Below are 11766 nucleotides of genomic sequence, written 5' to 3' on the forward strand. Positions count from 1 at the left end.
CATACATAATATTAAAGTATTTTAAGTTGTTTTAGTAGGAAATTGTAATCTTACTTTAATGTATGCGATGGGTTCATCTATTTTCTTGTAGAGAAGCTGGACCCAAGCAATCCTTCCAGCCACAGGAGGCTTGTTTCTAGCTAATGGAGGTTTGTTTTTCTGTTCGTCAAAGACCTGCAAAGAAAATGTACAAAAGCAGATAAGCTCATTTAATCAAAAACATCAACATCCATATTTGACAACACATTCTGTAATATTGATCAATATCTACTTAAACATTAAAATGGGATACCTTTTTCACAAACTCCAGTTCTGAGGCATACTTCTTAAGAATAAGACTCAGAAGGTTGGACATTTCTTTGTCAAGACAGGGTATATTCAGCCTCTGAAAACTGAAAAAAAGGTTAGATGTGTTAGCTGTGTTAGATTTTCTTTATTATATTGCCAAATCCTCCACAGCTTAAATAATTACAAGACAATCTTATATTATATTTTACTGACCGCTGTATTAGGGACAGAGATTGCTGAGATGATAATTTTGAGAAGCATGAACCCATAAATGCCTGCAGCTGTTTCTGTGGATAAAGATAGACAAATGTTTAATATGACCATCTATATTGGAAACAATGCTAAGTGATAGCGACAAAATAGAAGCTACCTACACCACAGATTATAAACAGAAGAAAACTATACATACCTCAATATGGCTGATTTGAGTCATAAACTTCATAAAATCTGTTTCAAATTCTTTTCTTGGAGTCAAGATATCATATTGTATCATTTTCATGTTTATGGATACAGTGTGGAATTGTCTGGCCAGAATATCAATGCCCTCAATATTTGATTTTTCAAGAGATCTGAAGGTCTTGAACACTGTTATTATTTGTGTGATCTACAATAGATACAGAATAGTGTTAGTTGGCAAGGCCTTTTGGTAGAACTGAAATTACATTTTTTTTTATATTGTGGAACTGCACCTTTTCAAGTTGATTGCAGAAGCCCTCAAACTTGGCAACAGCCTGCATCTCTGAAACCTCAAAGGACCTCTTTCCAGATGTTACCATTATTTCTTTCTTTGTCTTCAGGAGGCAAGATCGATATTCCTGATATAAGCAGATACAGTCCTGCCAAACATAAAAGATGAATGAATTTGAAAACAGTCACATGCTGATGGCAATATGTGTTTTAATAAGTATCATCATCACCTGAAATTTCTTGATGATTTCTTTAGCATCTTGTTCCCATATTAGACATGTGCCATTGTTAGTAATGTATGATCTGCATGCTGTAACCATCTGATTTGTGACCTGGAGTTTTTTTCAGAAAACACAATTAAACTTGTTAACACAATTAAATTGGTTCCTTAGATTTTCTGAACAACAACTTATAATTTTCTGAGACTGAATATAGTACACTTACTTTTAAGAACAGTACAGTTATACTTTTACTGGTGTTGTAGTATTGTGAAACACTGTAAATCATTTGAATAGCATCGATGACGTTCTGCACGCTTTTCATCATGGTAACCTGAAATCACACATTCATGTTTATTATTAATGTTCTGATAAACAATATGTAACAAACTTGCATTAATACATGTTTCATATTACCAATGTGGAGAGGTGTCACTATGATGCCATATCTACAAATAGGATACCTGGTCCAGTTCTAATAGGATACAAAACCTTATATCCACTGGAGGTCACTGTATCTAAAGTTTGACTACACCCTCTGCACACATGGGCTGCATCACAATACAGGAAATTGGTGAATGCATTAAATACCTTTTATATAGCTTTATGGAATTATTTCAGTCTACTATATATGGTTTTACTAATCTTTACTATAGAATGTAAACATTACTTTAAAATGCACTGACGAACTGAGCCCTCAACAACATTTAGGGCATTTTTTAAACACACATTTACCTTAATTATTATCCTTAATAATATAAAAGGTTATATTTTCCGTATTTCATGTTAATCTCCACACTACATAATTGTATACACAAATATGTAGTGTGGAGATTAACATGAAATACGGAAAATATAACCTTTCCTTAGATATTACTAGCTATTCATCATATCAAATTATTGATTATACATACCGGGTCACTGTTGTAAAGAGGTCGACAGACTTTCTCCAGTATGTCAAGGTATTTCACATTGTCTTTTGCCTCATTGGTAAGATCTGTTAGCCTGGCATCCAGCTCCCGCCATTTCTACATGGTTGAAAAAGTTACATTTTGAATGTAATCTTTCAAAAATCCAACGGTTACAAATTTGGAAAATATAATTGCATTCTTCATCCACCTGGATGAATCAGTGTGATCATATTCAGACTGTGGACATTGGATTTGTATATAGCTCATACAACTAAAATGTTTTACCATATAATTTACACAGCATCAATTAGTCATATTGCATCGATACACACATCAAACTAAAAATAAAAATGCTGTCTAACTTCTTGACGGTATTAATGTGTTTAAGTTTGACACGCAAGCCTCCGTACCGTGATCATCTTGGAACGTCTGATATGGAGCACCATTACCACTGCCTTACATTCTGGGCCTTTGATGTGATTGATGATGGAGTTGAACTGTAAAGACATTTTTTCCCAGTGTTCTAACTCACTCAGTAGCCCTGCAGAATCAACCTCTTTCCTTATACTATCATTTTCTTTCAGGACCTGATGGTTATGGACACAGACAATAGTTACAATTTCCCTTTACAGGGCAGCAATTCAATCACCGCATCTAATATAAGATTAATTTCAATATATATATATATATATATATATATATATATATATTATCACTTCAAAATATAGATTGATTAATAAAGGACATTTTTCAAAAAAAAGAAAAATGTGTTTAAACAACACAGTTTACATTTATATTTTGTTTTGAGTTTTTGTTCACTTATCATTGATACTGGGAGAAATCGTGTTTCTGTTCACATAAATTTGACCACCTGTTAGTGTAATAACAATAATTTTACAAACCTCCTCAATTTGCTTATACCATTGCATCAGAATTTCTTCCAGTCGATGCACCATGTCACAATCAGCAGCTGCAACTTTCATATCGTCAAGGGAGGCCAACGTAGAGAAATCAATATCTGTGACTGTATTCAGATGAACAATACTCTCATTCCTCATCTGGATGTCTGGGGTACAAACAAGAAAGATAAATTACATTTTGTGAAATACAACCATTCGTTTACAACAATATCATTACTAACAGATAATGCAACAATTGACAATTTCAAAGCAATTAAGTGTGACTTGCCAAACTAAATGGTTAAGACATGGTACGGCTTTAATGTCTTTTAAACATCAAAACTTGAAAGAAAAAAACAAAATAATGTAACTGACAACTTCACTAAAATAAGGACTTACCATCTAAGGAGCAAAGACAATGTTTTATGGTGTCCTTGAAATTCTGTATTAATTGTTGTCCATGTCTAGACTTATCTAAGACACCCCAGTTTTCAGCTTCAAGAGCTGGTAGAACAAAGTTGAAGACATTCCTTGTTCCTTTCACGAGACCGTCTCTGGCATCAATCATTGAAAAGAAGATCTCCTACAAAGCATCAAGACAAATTAGAGTAAAATTAGCTGCATCGTTAAATAGTATTACAAAAGTATTTTTCACAATGTATTCTTTTATAAACACCTATTTTCCCCAAGATTTGAAATCTGCATCATTTCGATCAATCATTGGTCTTTAAAGGTCTGTTTTTTTATGTAGAACCAATATATACGATAACAACTTAAACACATTTTACTCGCGGGTAGTCTTCTGTTTTAACAAAAAAAAAGTATTATCTAAAGGCTTTACAACATATATTGATGTTTAACTGTTACATATTACTATTTTAAACACACAAAGATCAATTATGATTAGCTAATCCTCTAAAAGGGGAGCGGTGTATTCAACTTATGTAATAATCACAGCACTGGTGGTGCTAAACTCACTAAATAATTTATCTTTTACGGCCAACCAAAAACCTCCTTTAGAACATAAATAACAAGTATGTCATGCCCTTTCAACAGGGATTTTATTTGGCTATTAAAATACAATAATTCAATATTAAAATCTGTACATCACACAAAACAATGAACTTATTACAATTACAGAGACACACTACTATACACATCCGTGACTGTCTTACCTCATGTATGTTTTCTAAATTCACAGCAATGTCCACTCTATTCCGTGTGAAAAAGCAGCAAATGCCTTTAAGGCACGTTTGAGACATATTGGCTAAAAACAGCCTCAATATGTTTTCCCCTGTGGTAGTCCTAGGATATAAGCGTCCACACTCTGAAATGATATTAAATACAAATTGTTTTTAGTGAGATGAAAAACAGTAATGTACTTAAGTTTGAATATTCAACATTACGGGGACAAATATAACAAGTATGTAATGCAATTACACCTACCTATTCCTGGGATTGCAGCCTCTTGATACACAAAGGAAATGGTTGCATTTCCGCCTTCGGAGAAGAAATTATCAAAAGGACTCAGCTATTGAGGAAGAAAACAAAAAAAAGAAATGTTTTAGTTTTTTTACAGTCATGGTATATTAGAAGAGGCATTAAAGACATTCAACCATTTCAAAGACCAGTGGTACTAGTGACAAAAAGACCCACTGGCAGACTGAAATCCACCAATAGGATGTGGATTGGTTGAAATGTTGCTACTTTTAGTACAAAAATACCCAGTCATGTGTAGACAATTTGAAATAATGTTAGAATCATAAAAAATCCAACATACCATGCTATCATCATACAATGTTCTGACCGAGTGAAGCCAAAACATGTTAACTTAATTTAGCCGTTAAAAGAGATGACCACTCTGCTTTTTTCACTAGTGTTTCATGTTCGATGTCATAGACAGGCCGGCCGAGTTTGATTGTATGTTTTATTCATTCTGAAATTATAATAATTGTCCAAACCTCTATTGATTTGATCTATTCATTATTCACTTCAATGAGCGTCACATAGCATTGCAATGGAAAAGGGGTGATAATTAACATGTCCACCATGTTTCCATCACTGTCAATCACAGCTGGAGCCGATAAATACCTGTGTCTACTGCAGAGTCATTTGTCCAAGGAATAAATGCAGATTGTAACCTAAGTTAGTGTAAGTTAGTGGGTTTTTTGTCCAGTGGGAAAGGGGCTTCTCATGGGAAAACTCACAGATGAAGAATCTAAAATAAATTCCTCTACTGCTGTTGGCTCCAAGTACAGCCTGTGAGCCAGGAGCTCAAACATGTACTTGTGCGCAGGGGTGAGGAGGATCTTTCGCTCTTCTCTTGCCTGCTTATATTTAGCCTGAGGAAGACAAGTGTTGTAAACAATAGCAATTGTATTTGCACTCGTAAAAACGCTGTACAATAAAACAAGTTAAATGGATTTGTTTAGCTACTTGTATTCTGAAAAACAATAATCCAATAAAAGTGTTAAATTTAATTTACCTGACCACCATCCTTGTCTACCTTCACATCATGTGCATCCATCATGAAGAGATCAGGCAATATCACCCCCTTTGCTGTTGAAAAACTCAGTTATTCTGCTTATTCTCTTTAACCACAAAAGTTACATGAAAATACACAGTTATAAAACTATTTTCATTGTCACAATTACCTTTATTTTTCAAATGACAATGTAACCAAATATAATATTATATAATTAAAAATATATAATTATCAGTCAGGTAACATTGAACAAACTGTATAGAATACCTTCAATTTCCAAGAGTTAAATATCTTTGCCTCATGAACATTTTAAACAGGAGTTATAAGTAATGCAAAGTGGTCTGTTGTCATTAAACTTTAAAACAAGTGAATTTGAAAATCTGAAAGCGGCGGCCCTCACTGTCAACTTTTCTTTTTTTTTTGCGGTCGCCATGGCAGAAATGATTCGAAAAGGGCTCGCGGCCCGGATGCAGAGCCAGATAGCATTATGGGGCGTTCACACCAAACGCGATGCGAATATTCGCAACGCTTTACTCGCGTGAGTTTCGTCGCCCGACAAGTTGTGCTGCGTTCACACCAAACGCGCGTCGAGATCCCATGCAAAGTCAATACGCAGGCGCGTTAGACGCGAAAAGGGGGCGTGGCTTATCTCCGTGGCTCGTCTCTGTAAAAACAGTTATAATTTCAGCCATTCACCAAGGTCGAAATAACCGCTAGTTCTGCTTTATACTTGTTGTGGACATCTCATAAACGTCGGAACATCTAACGCCCTCGTGTCTGGGTTCATAACATCACACGTAGGCTCACACAGACTTTCACCGACTCCGTCTCGATAACTTCCGCTTCCAGCGCTACTAGAGCAGCAGCAGCCCAACGGCGACGCGCTTGGTGTAAACGCCCCTTTAGAACGGTGCTGCCACCGTGTGGTGAAAGGAGGAATTACATCTTTACATTTGTATGATTTATTTATTCTGACAGAGCTAGCGAGCCATAACTCACACAGACCGAAGCTGCGGGCCGTATGAAATCTGACCGGACTTTGGACATGCCTGCTCTAGATTAACCTACATTTATTAAAAGACCTAATTAGTCGATCCCTAAATCTGGAGCCCAATGAACATTTTTCCTATAGCCTTGTTAGTCTATGATGAACCTACAAAGAGGTGTTACATTTGTGTATTTAAATTAATTAATACAATTTGGTAAGGTAACTTTTCCTTCAAGCTGACATTTTGCGTAATGTAACTAGTTACCTTTTATTAACGTTACATATTTGTGGGGCGGGATATAAAGCACAAACCAGACACAGTCGGGTAAAGTTAACGCTAGCTAACGTTAGGTTAACTAACTAGTTAACGTTAACTAGTTAGCTTAGCTAGCTTTAGTTGATTCATTTAATGATAGCTTGACCGGTAGCCGTCATTTTGTCATAAGTATCATCTCGAGTTAATCTTGAAAGTATGTTCTTTTCACGAGTGTATTGTTCAGTCGGGCATTCAGTGTAAAATGTGTCACATCTCTGTTGTCTTATTTTAACTGGCAAATTGGCAGCTTGGCTAACGTTAACTTCACCAAGGCCCCGGAGCTAGCAAACGTAATATAACGTTAGTTAACTAGGTTAGTTAACGTTAGGTTAACTTGTACGTTCAACAAAGCAAACGTTGATGAACGTTGTAACCCTATATAATGGAATCCACCTGCTCGAATCTAAATAACATTAACGATAAAGCTAACGTTAGTTACTTTAGGGTAATGTTCTGTAACTTTAATAATAATTGTTGAACAATTATCAAACGTGAACATTAACGTTACCGTTGGCAAAATAACGGTCTCTCGGAGTGAGACAGTTTGCCGTTAGCTAGTAACCTAAAAGTTCATATTTTAAATCATCTTTAAATTGTTTTACTTCATAACAGAATTACAATGTATGTTCTGCCCTTACCAAAACTCAGTTGACCACATTTTATCGAAGTGCTCTTTCTGGTTTCCAAAGATCCGTTAGTGTTTCTTGTGTTTTTGACTGCTGACGATCAAGTTTTCATCCACATCCAACCGCTTTCAGCTACCGTTATCTGTTGAGAGTTAACGGCAACGGTAAATAACGCCAACGTTCGGTAGCCACGCGCGCGCTCTCGCTGTCAGCGCCAGAGAAGACGCGGTGAAACCTACGAGTCGCCAAATGAGTTTTCTTATGGCCTTTCCGTCACTTTTTGAGGAAAATATATATAATATTTGATTATTCTTATTGTTCATGTAGTTAGTTCTCTCAGTTGTAGCCATATTCATTGTTGTTGACTCTGTTACGTTAAGTCTTCTAACTCAGCTTAACGTTACTACTTTGTTAGAGACACACTACCAGGTGACCAACGTCAGTACCAATGACTTCCGAGGTCCTCTAATATACCTCATATGGTGACCATTTTATTTTCTACATTTTGTATTTGGAACCCTACAGGAATGCTGGCAGGACGACAAAATCGAAATTAGTGAAATAATCACTGATCCTGGATCCGCCTCTGGAGCGGACATACGTTTCGTGGTCTCCTGTTATTGGTCCAGACACACCATATTGTCGTCCAATGGCATGCGTACATCTGTTCGCTGGAGCGACTCTAAAATATCCTTTCCTCTTCCTCCTTCGCGAGGAATTCAGTAGTGAACAAGGACGTTGTTAGCAGTGGATAGTTCAGCCGAGATGGGGAAAATGCAAGTCTTGGGTGTAGTTGCGGTAATGTTAGCAGTTTACTGCGTTCATGCAAACGTTTACTTTCGGGAGGAGTTTCTAGACGGTGGTAAGTTTGGAATTGAAATGTGTAACACTCGCTGTGCATGAGGTTAACGTTGATTCATTTAATGATAGCTTGACCGTTAGCCGTCATTTTGTCATAAGTCATCTCGAGTTATTCTTGAAAGTATGTTCTTTTCACGAGTTTATTGTTCAGTCGGGCATTCAGTGTAAAATGTGTCACATCTCAGTTTTCTTATTTTAACTGGCAAATCGGCAGCTTGGCTAACGTTAACTTCACCAAGGCCCCGAAGCTAGCAAACGTAATATCCATATTACTGACAATTAAATTGCTAACTGTGGCCTAAGTTGCTGTTATTAATGTGTCACGTTAGCTTTTCAAACCAATTTTAGCTGGCTTGACAATGTTAAAGAGTAGCTAGCTAACGCCTATTAATTAACAAATGGGTATTGTGATATTTCGGGAAGTAGCGTGACGTTTACAAAAGAATTGCCCCAAGTCTTTAAAACTCTACAAACTTGCTGGTCTCTTACTGTGCAGATGAATGGAGAAGTCGCTGGTTGAATTCCAAACACAAATCTGACTATGGAGAGTGGAAACTAACAGCTGGCAACTTCTATGGAGATGCTGAGAAAGACAAAGGTAAACGTTGTGTGTCATAATCCACATATTATAATAAAACAAATGTGTAATCACGTGCTTTTATAAAAGAAAAACATTAATTAGCTTGGATCATGCTATGTTCATTATGGTTAAAAAGATACCACGGCATGTTTTGTGCAATGGGATTTTTGATGGTTGGAAATAATTGAATGAACCTGGTTCTTCAGCATGGATATTTTCTGAGGTAATAAATCAACAAACCGCCATCTCACTGCTCGGGCTTGCCATTGTCCTAAACAGCTCTTTAACTGCTCTTTTATGCAAAACATTATGACATCCAGAGTATTTTTAATTACCTTGGCGTCTCTATTTTGTCAAAGTTCTCGCACCATTAGCCAAAGAGAACCGTTTTTTTGTTTCTGTCTTGTTTGCTAAAATATATATTTTTTAAAAACTTTCTCTTCAGGTCTGCAAACAAGCCAGGATGCTCGTTTCTATGCTACCTCTGCCCGTTTTGAGCCTTTCAGCAATGAGGGCAAGCCTTTGGTCATTCAGTTTACAGTAAAGCATGAGCAAAAGATTGACTGTGGTGGTGGCTATGTGAAGGTCTTCCCTGCAGACTTGGATCAGACTGGCTTGAATGGAGACTCCTCATACTACATCATGTTTGGTAAGTGATCATGTTCATAGTAATTAACAATTGGAATTAAATGGTTACAATAACAGAATTTCAATGTATTTATCCAGGCCCTGATATCTGTGGCTACAGCACAAAGAAAGTCCATGTTATCTTCAATTACAAGGGCAAGAATCACCTCATCAAGAAAGAGATTAAGTGCAAGGTAATTTTGGCATTTTAAATTGAGGAGAAAAAAAGTTTTTCTTATTGTATAAAAACCAGTGGCTTAATTCAAACAATTCTGTTTTTTCTAGGATGATGAGCTGACCCACATGTACACGCTGATCCTGAATCCAGATCAGACCTATGAGGTGAAGATTGATAACGAGAAGGTAGAATCTGGCAGTCTGGAAGAAGACTGGGACTTCCTGCCTTCCAAGACCATAAAGGACCCTGAAGCCAGTAAGCCAGAGGACTGGGATGATCGTGCCAAGATTGACGATGCTGATGACACCAAGCCTGAGGTGAATACGCTTACTTGTATAAGTATTCAAATTAGTCAACTTCATCCAGCATAAAATGCACCATTGTTCTGCATTGCCCACACTGGTGCTGGTATGGAGGTTAGGGGTTTGTTTATAGAAACTGTCGACTGGAGGAAAGTTTTCCATTTATTTATCTCCAGGATTTTAACAGCAGTCTTGAGCTTTTTTTGTTTTATTTACTTTAATAATTCTATTAGTTAAATTTTTTGTTCTTCTTTAGAACTGGGATACACCTGAAAACATTCCAGACCCTGATGCTAAAAAGCCTGAAGACTGGGATGAGGATATGGATGGAGAGTGGGAGCCACCCATGATCCCTAACCCAGAGTACAAGGTAGGCAAAAGTTATAGTTATGCTTTGTGTGATCTTCTTTGCCTGAGAAATTATTAATATTTCCTCCGCTTTGCCTTTTCTCCCTGATAATTACTACTTTTTTTGTATTGCAGGGGGAATGGAAACCCAAACAGATTGATAATCCCAACAACAAAGGACCCTGGGTGCATCCTGAGATTGACAATCCTGAATACAGTCCTGATTCAAACATCTACAAGTTTGACAGCATTGCTGTTTTAGGTCTTGATCTTTGGCAGGTGAGAGCGAGGAAGAAATCATCTTTGATAGTAATGTTATTGTCATAGTGATGCTTAAACTACAGTGTAACATTTGTTACCGTTTCTCTCAGGTGAAATCTGGTACCATCTTTGACAACTTCCTGATCACAGATGATGTGAAGGAAGCGGAAGACATTACAATGGAGACATGGGGTGTGACCAAGGTGTGCTGGTATTCTTTTTAAGACATATTTTGTCATTTTTACAACACGCAGAGCAATTGCCAGTGATTTTAGGTGAAATGGTTTGATTATCTAAACTTTTCCCACAGGAACAAGAGAGGAAAATGAAACAGGAGCAAGATGACGTGAAACGAAAGGAAGAGGAGGAGAAGAACAAAGAACAAGACACCGAAGTTGTTGACGACGACGATAATGATGATGATGAGGATGATGAAGACAATGATGAGGAAGGAACAAAGGATGACATGGAGGAGGCACTTTCAGAAATGGATGACGAGGAAGCAAAGCTTAAAGATGAGCTGTGAGGGGGTGTGGCCAGAGATGTTTTGTCTGTCCCTCCTTTAGAAACTCTGTTCTGTATTTCCCGGGGATATTGTGGCTGCTGTGCATCCTTTCCCTGAGAGTTGAGATTTGGACACAAACCAATTTGGGGGGGCACAAGTGGATTTGAATAGACTTAGTCTTTTTTTTTGGTCATGATATATTACCTTATTGCCCCTGAACTGCTAGATTGATTCTAAGATGTTCCACCTCTAAAGTCCATTCCTCATTTTGTGACAGAGAATAAGGAGAAACTGACAAACTGCCACTATTTTCTTGGAAATGCACAGGTTGCAGAGTTAACCAGAAGCTGTGATTGAAAAATTCTAATTTTTACACGGGGAATAAGAATTAGCCATTCAGATTTTAACTTCCTTGTCTCAAGGTGAAAATTAATCTTGCAACTTGGTGAAACAATAAATGCACATAACTGAACATTTAAATAAAATAAAAAAACCTACGCAAAATATCACCACAGACAGAAATCAAGATTGTAGTGTAATTTATTTTGGCTGTCTTTAGCATTGACATTTTCCACACTCTTAAGGCATAATTGAATGAAGTGTTTAGGTATGAATTCATCTTCATCTAAGTACACAATTAAATTGTTTTTTTTATCATGTAAATGGGATGAATGTCTTTATGGTAA

At 36.8% G+C, this 11766-nt stretch overlaps 2 protein-coding genes across 2 annotated transcripts in view; one reads left to right on the forward strand and one right to left on the reverse strand.

Annotated features, from left to right (window-relative positions):
• Positions 1-8109, reverse strand: part of LOC117746758 (dynein heavy chain 8, axonemal-like) — a 35444-nt gene extending 27335 nt beyond the window's left edge. Inside the window, 16 exon segments of the mRNA XM_034556067.1 lie at positions 55-174; positions 293-392; positions 502-575; positions 698-892; positions 978-1124; positions 1206-1307; positions 1420-1527; positions 2108-2221; positions 2515-2691; positions 3007-3170; positions 3403-3586; positions 4179-4330; positions 4450-4534; positions 5211-5345; positions 5489-5562; positions 7431-8109. Coding sequence (XP_034411958.1) covers positions 55-174; positions 293-392; positions 502-575; positions 698-892; positions 978-1124; positions 1206-1307; positions 1420-1527; positions 2108-2221; positions 2515-2691; positions 3007-3170; positions 3403-3586; positions 4179-4330; positions 4450-4534; positions 5211-5345; positions 5489-5533 — 1902 coding nt within the window. The 5' untranslated portion in view covers positions 5534-5562; positions 7431-8109.
• Positions 7635-11743, forward strand: calr3b (calreticulin 3b). The gene is made up of 9 exons (XM_034556066.1): positions 7635-8280; positions 8776-8877; positions 9305-9508; positions 9586-9680; positions 9772-9981; positions 10223-10336; positions 10450-10593; positions 10686-10778; positions 10886-11743. The coding sequence occupies exons 1-9, from the start codon at positions 8184-8186 to the stop codon at positions 11099-11101; spliced, it is 1275 nt and encodes a 424-aa protein (XP_034411957.1). The 5' UTR covers positions 7635-8183; the 3' UTR covers positions 11102-11743.
• Positions 11744-11766: the final 23 nt, after the last annotated feature.

The sequence above is a fragment of the Cyclopterus lumpus genome, chromosome 17 (genome assembly GCF_009769545.1).
Source record: "Cyclopterus lumpus isolate fCycLum1 chromosome 17, fCycLum1.pri, whole genome shotgun sequence".
Classification (NCBI taxonomy): domain Eukaryota; kingdom Metazoa; phylum Chordata; class Actinopteri; order Perciformes; family Cyclopteridae; genus Cyclopterus; species Cyclopterus lumpus.

Coding starts and splice junctions, on each gene's coding strand:
- calr3b (XM_034556066.1), top strand. CDS start 8,184: ATGGGGAAAATGCAAGTCTTGGGTGTAGTTGCGGTAATGTTAGCAGTT. Junction 8,281..8,775: donor GGAGGAGTTTCTAGACGGTG/GTAAGTTTGGAA, acceptor CTTACTGTGCAG/ATGAATGGAGAAGTCGCTGG. Junction 10,337..10,449: donor TCCCTAACCCAGAGTACAAG/GTAGGCAAAAGT, acceptor TTTGTATTGCAG/GGGGAATGGAAACCCAAACA.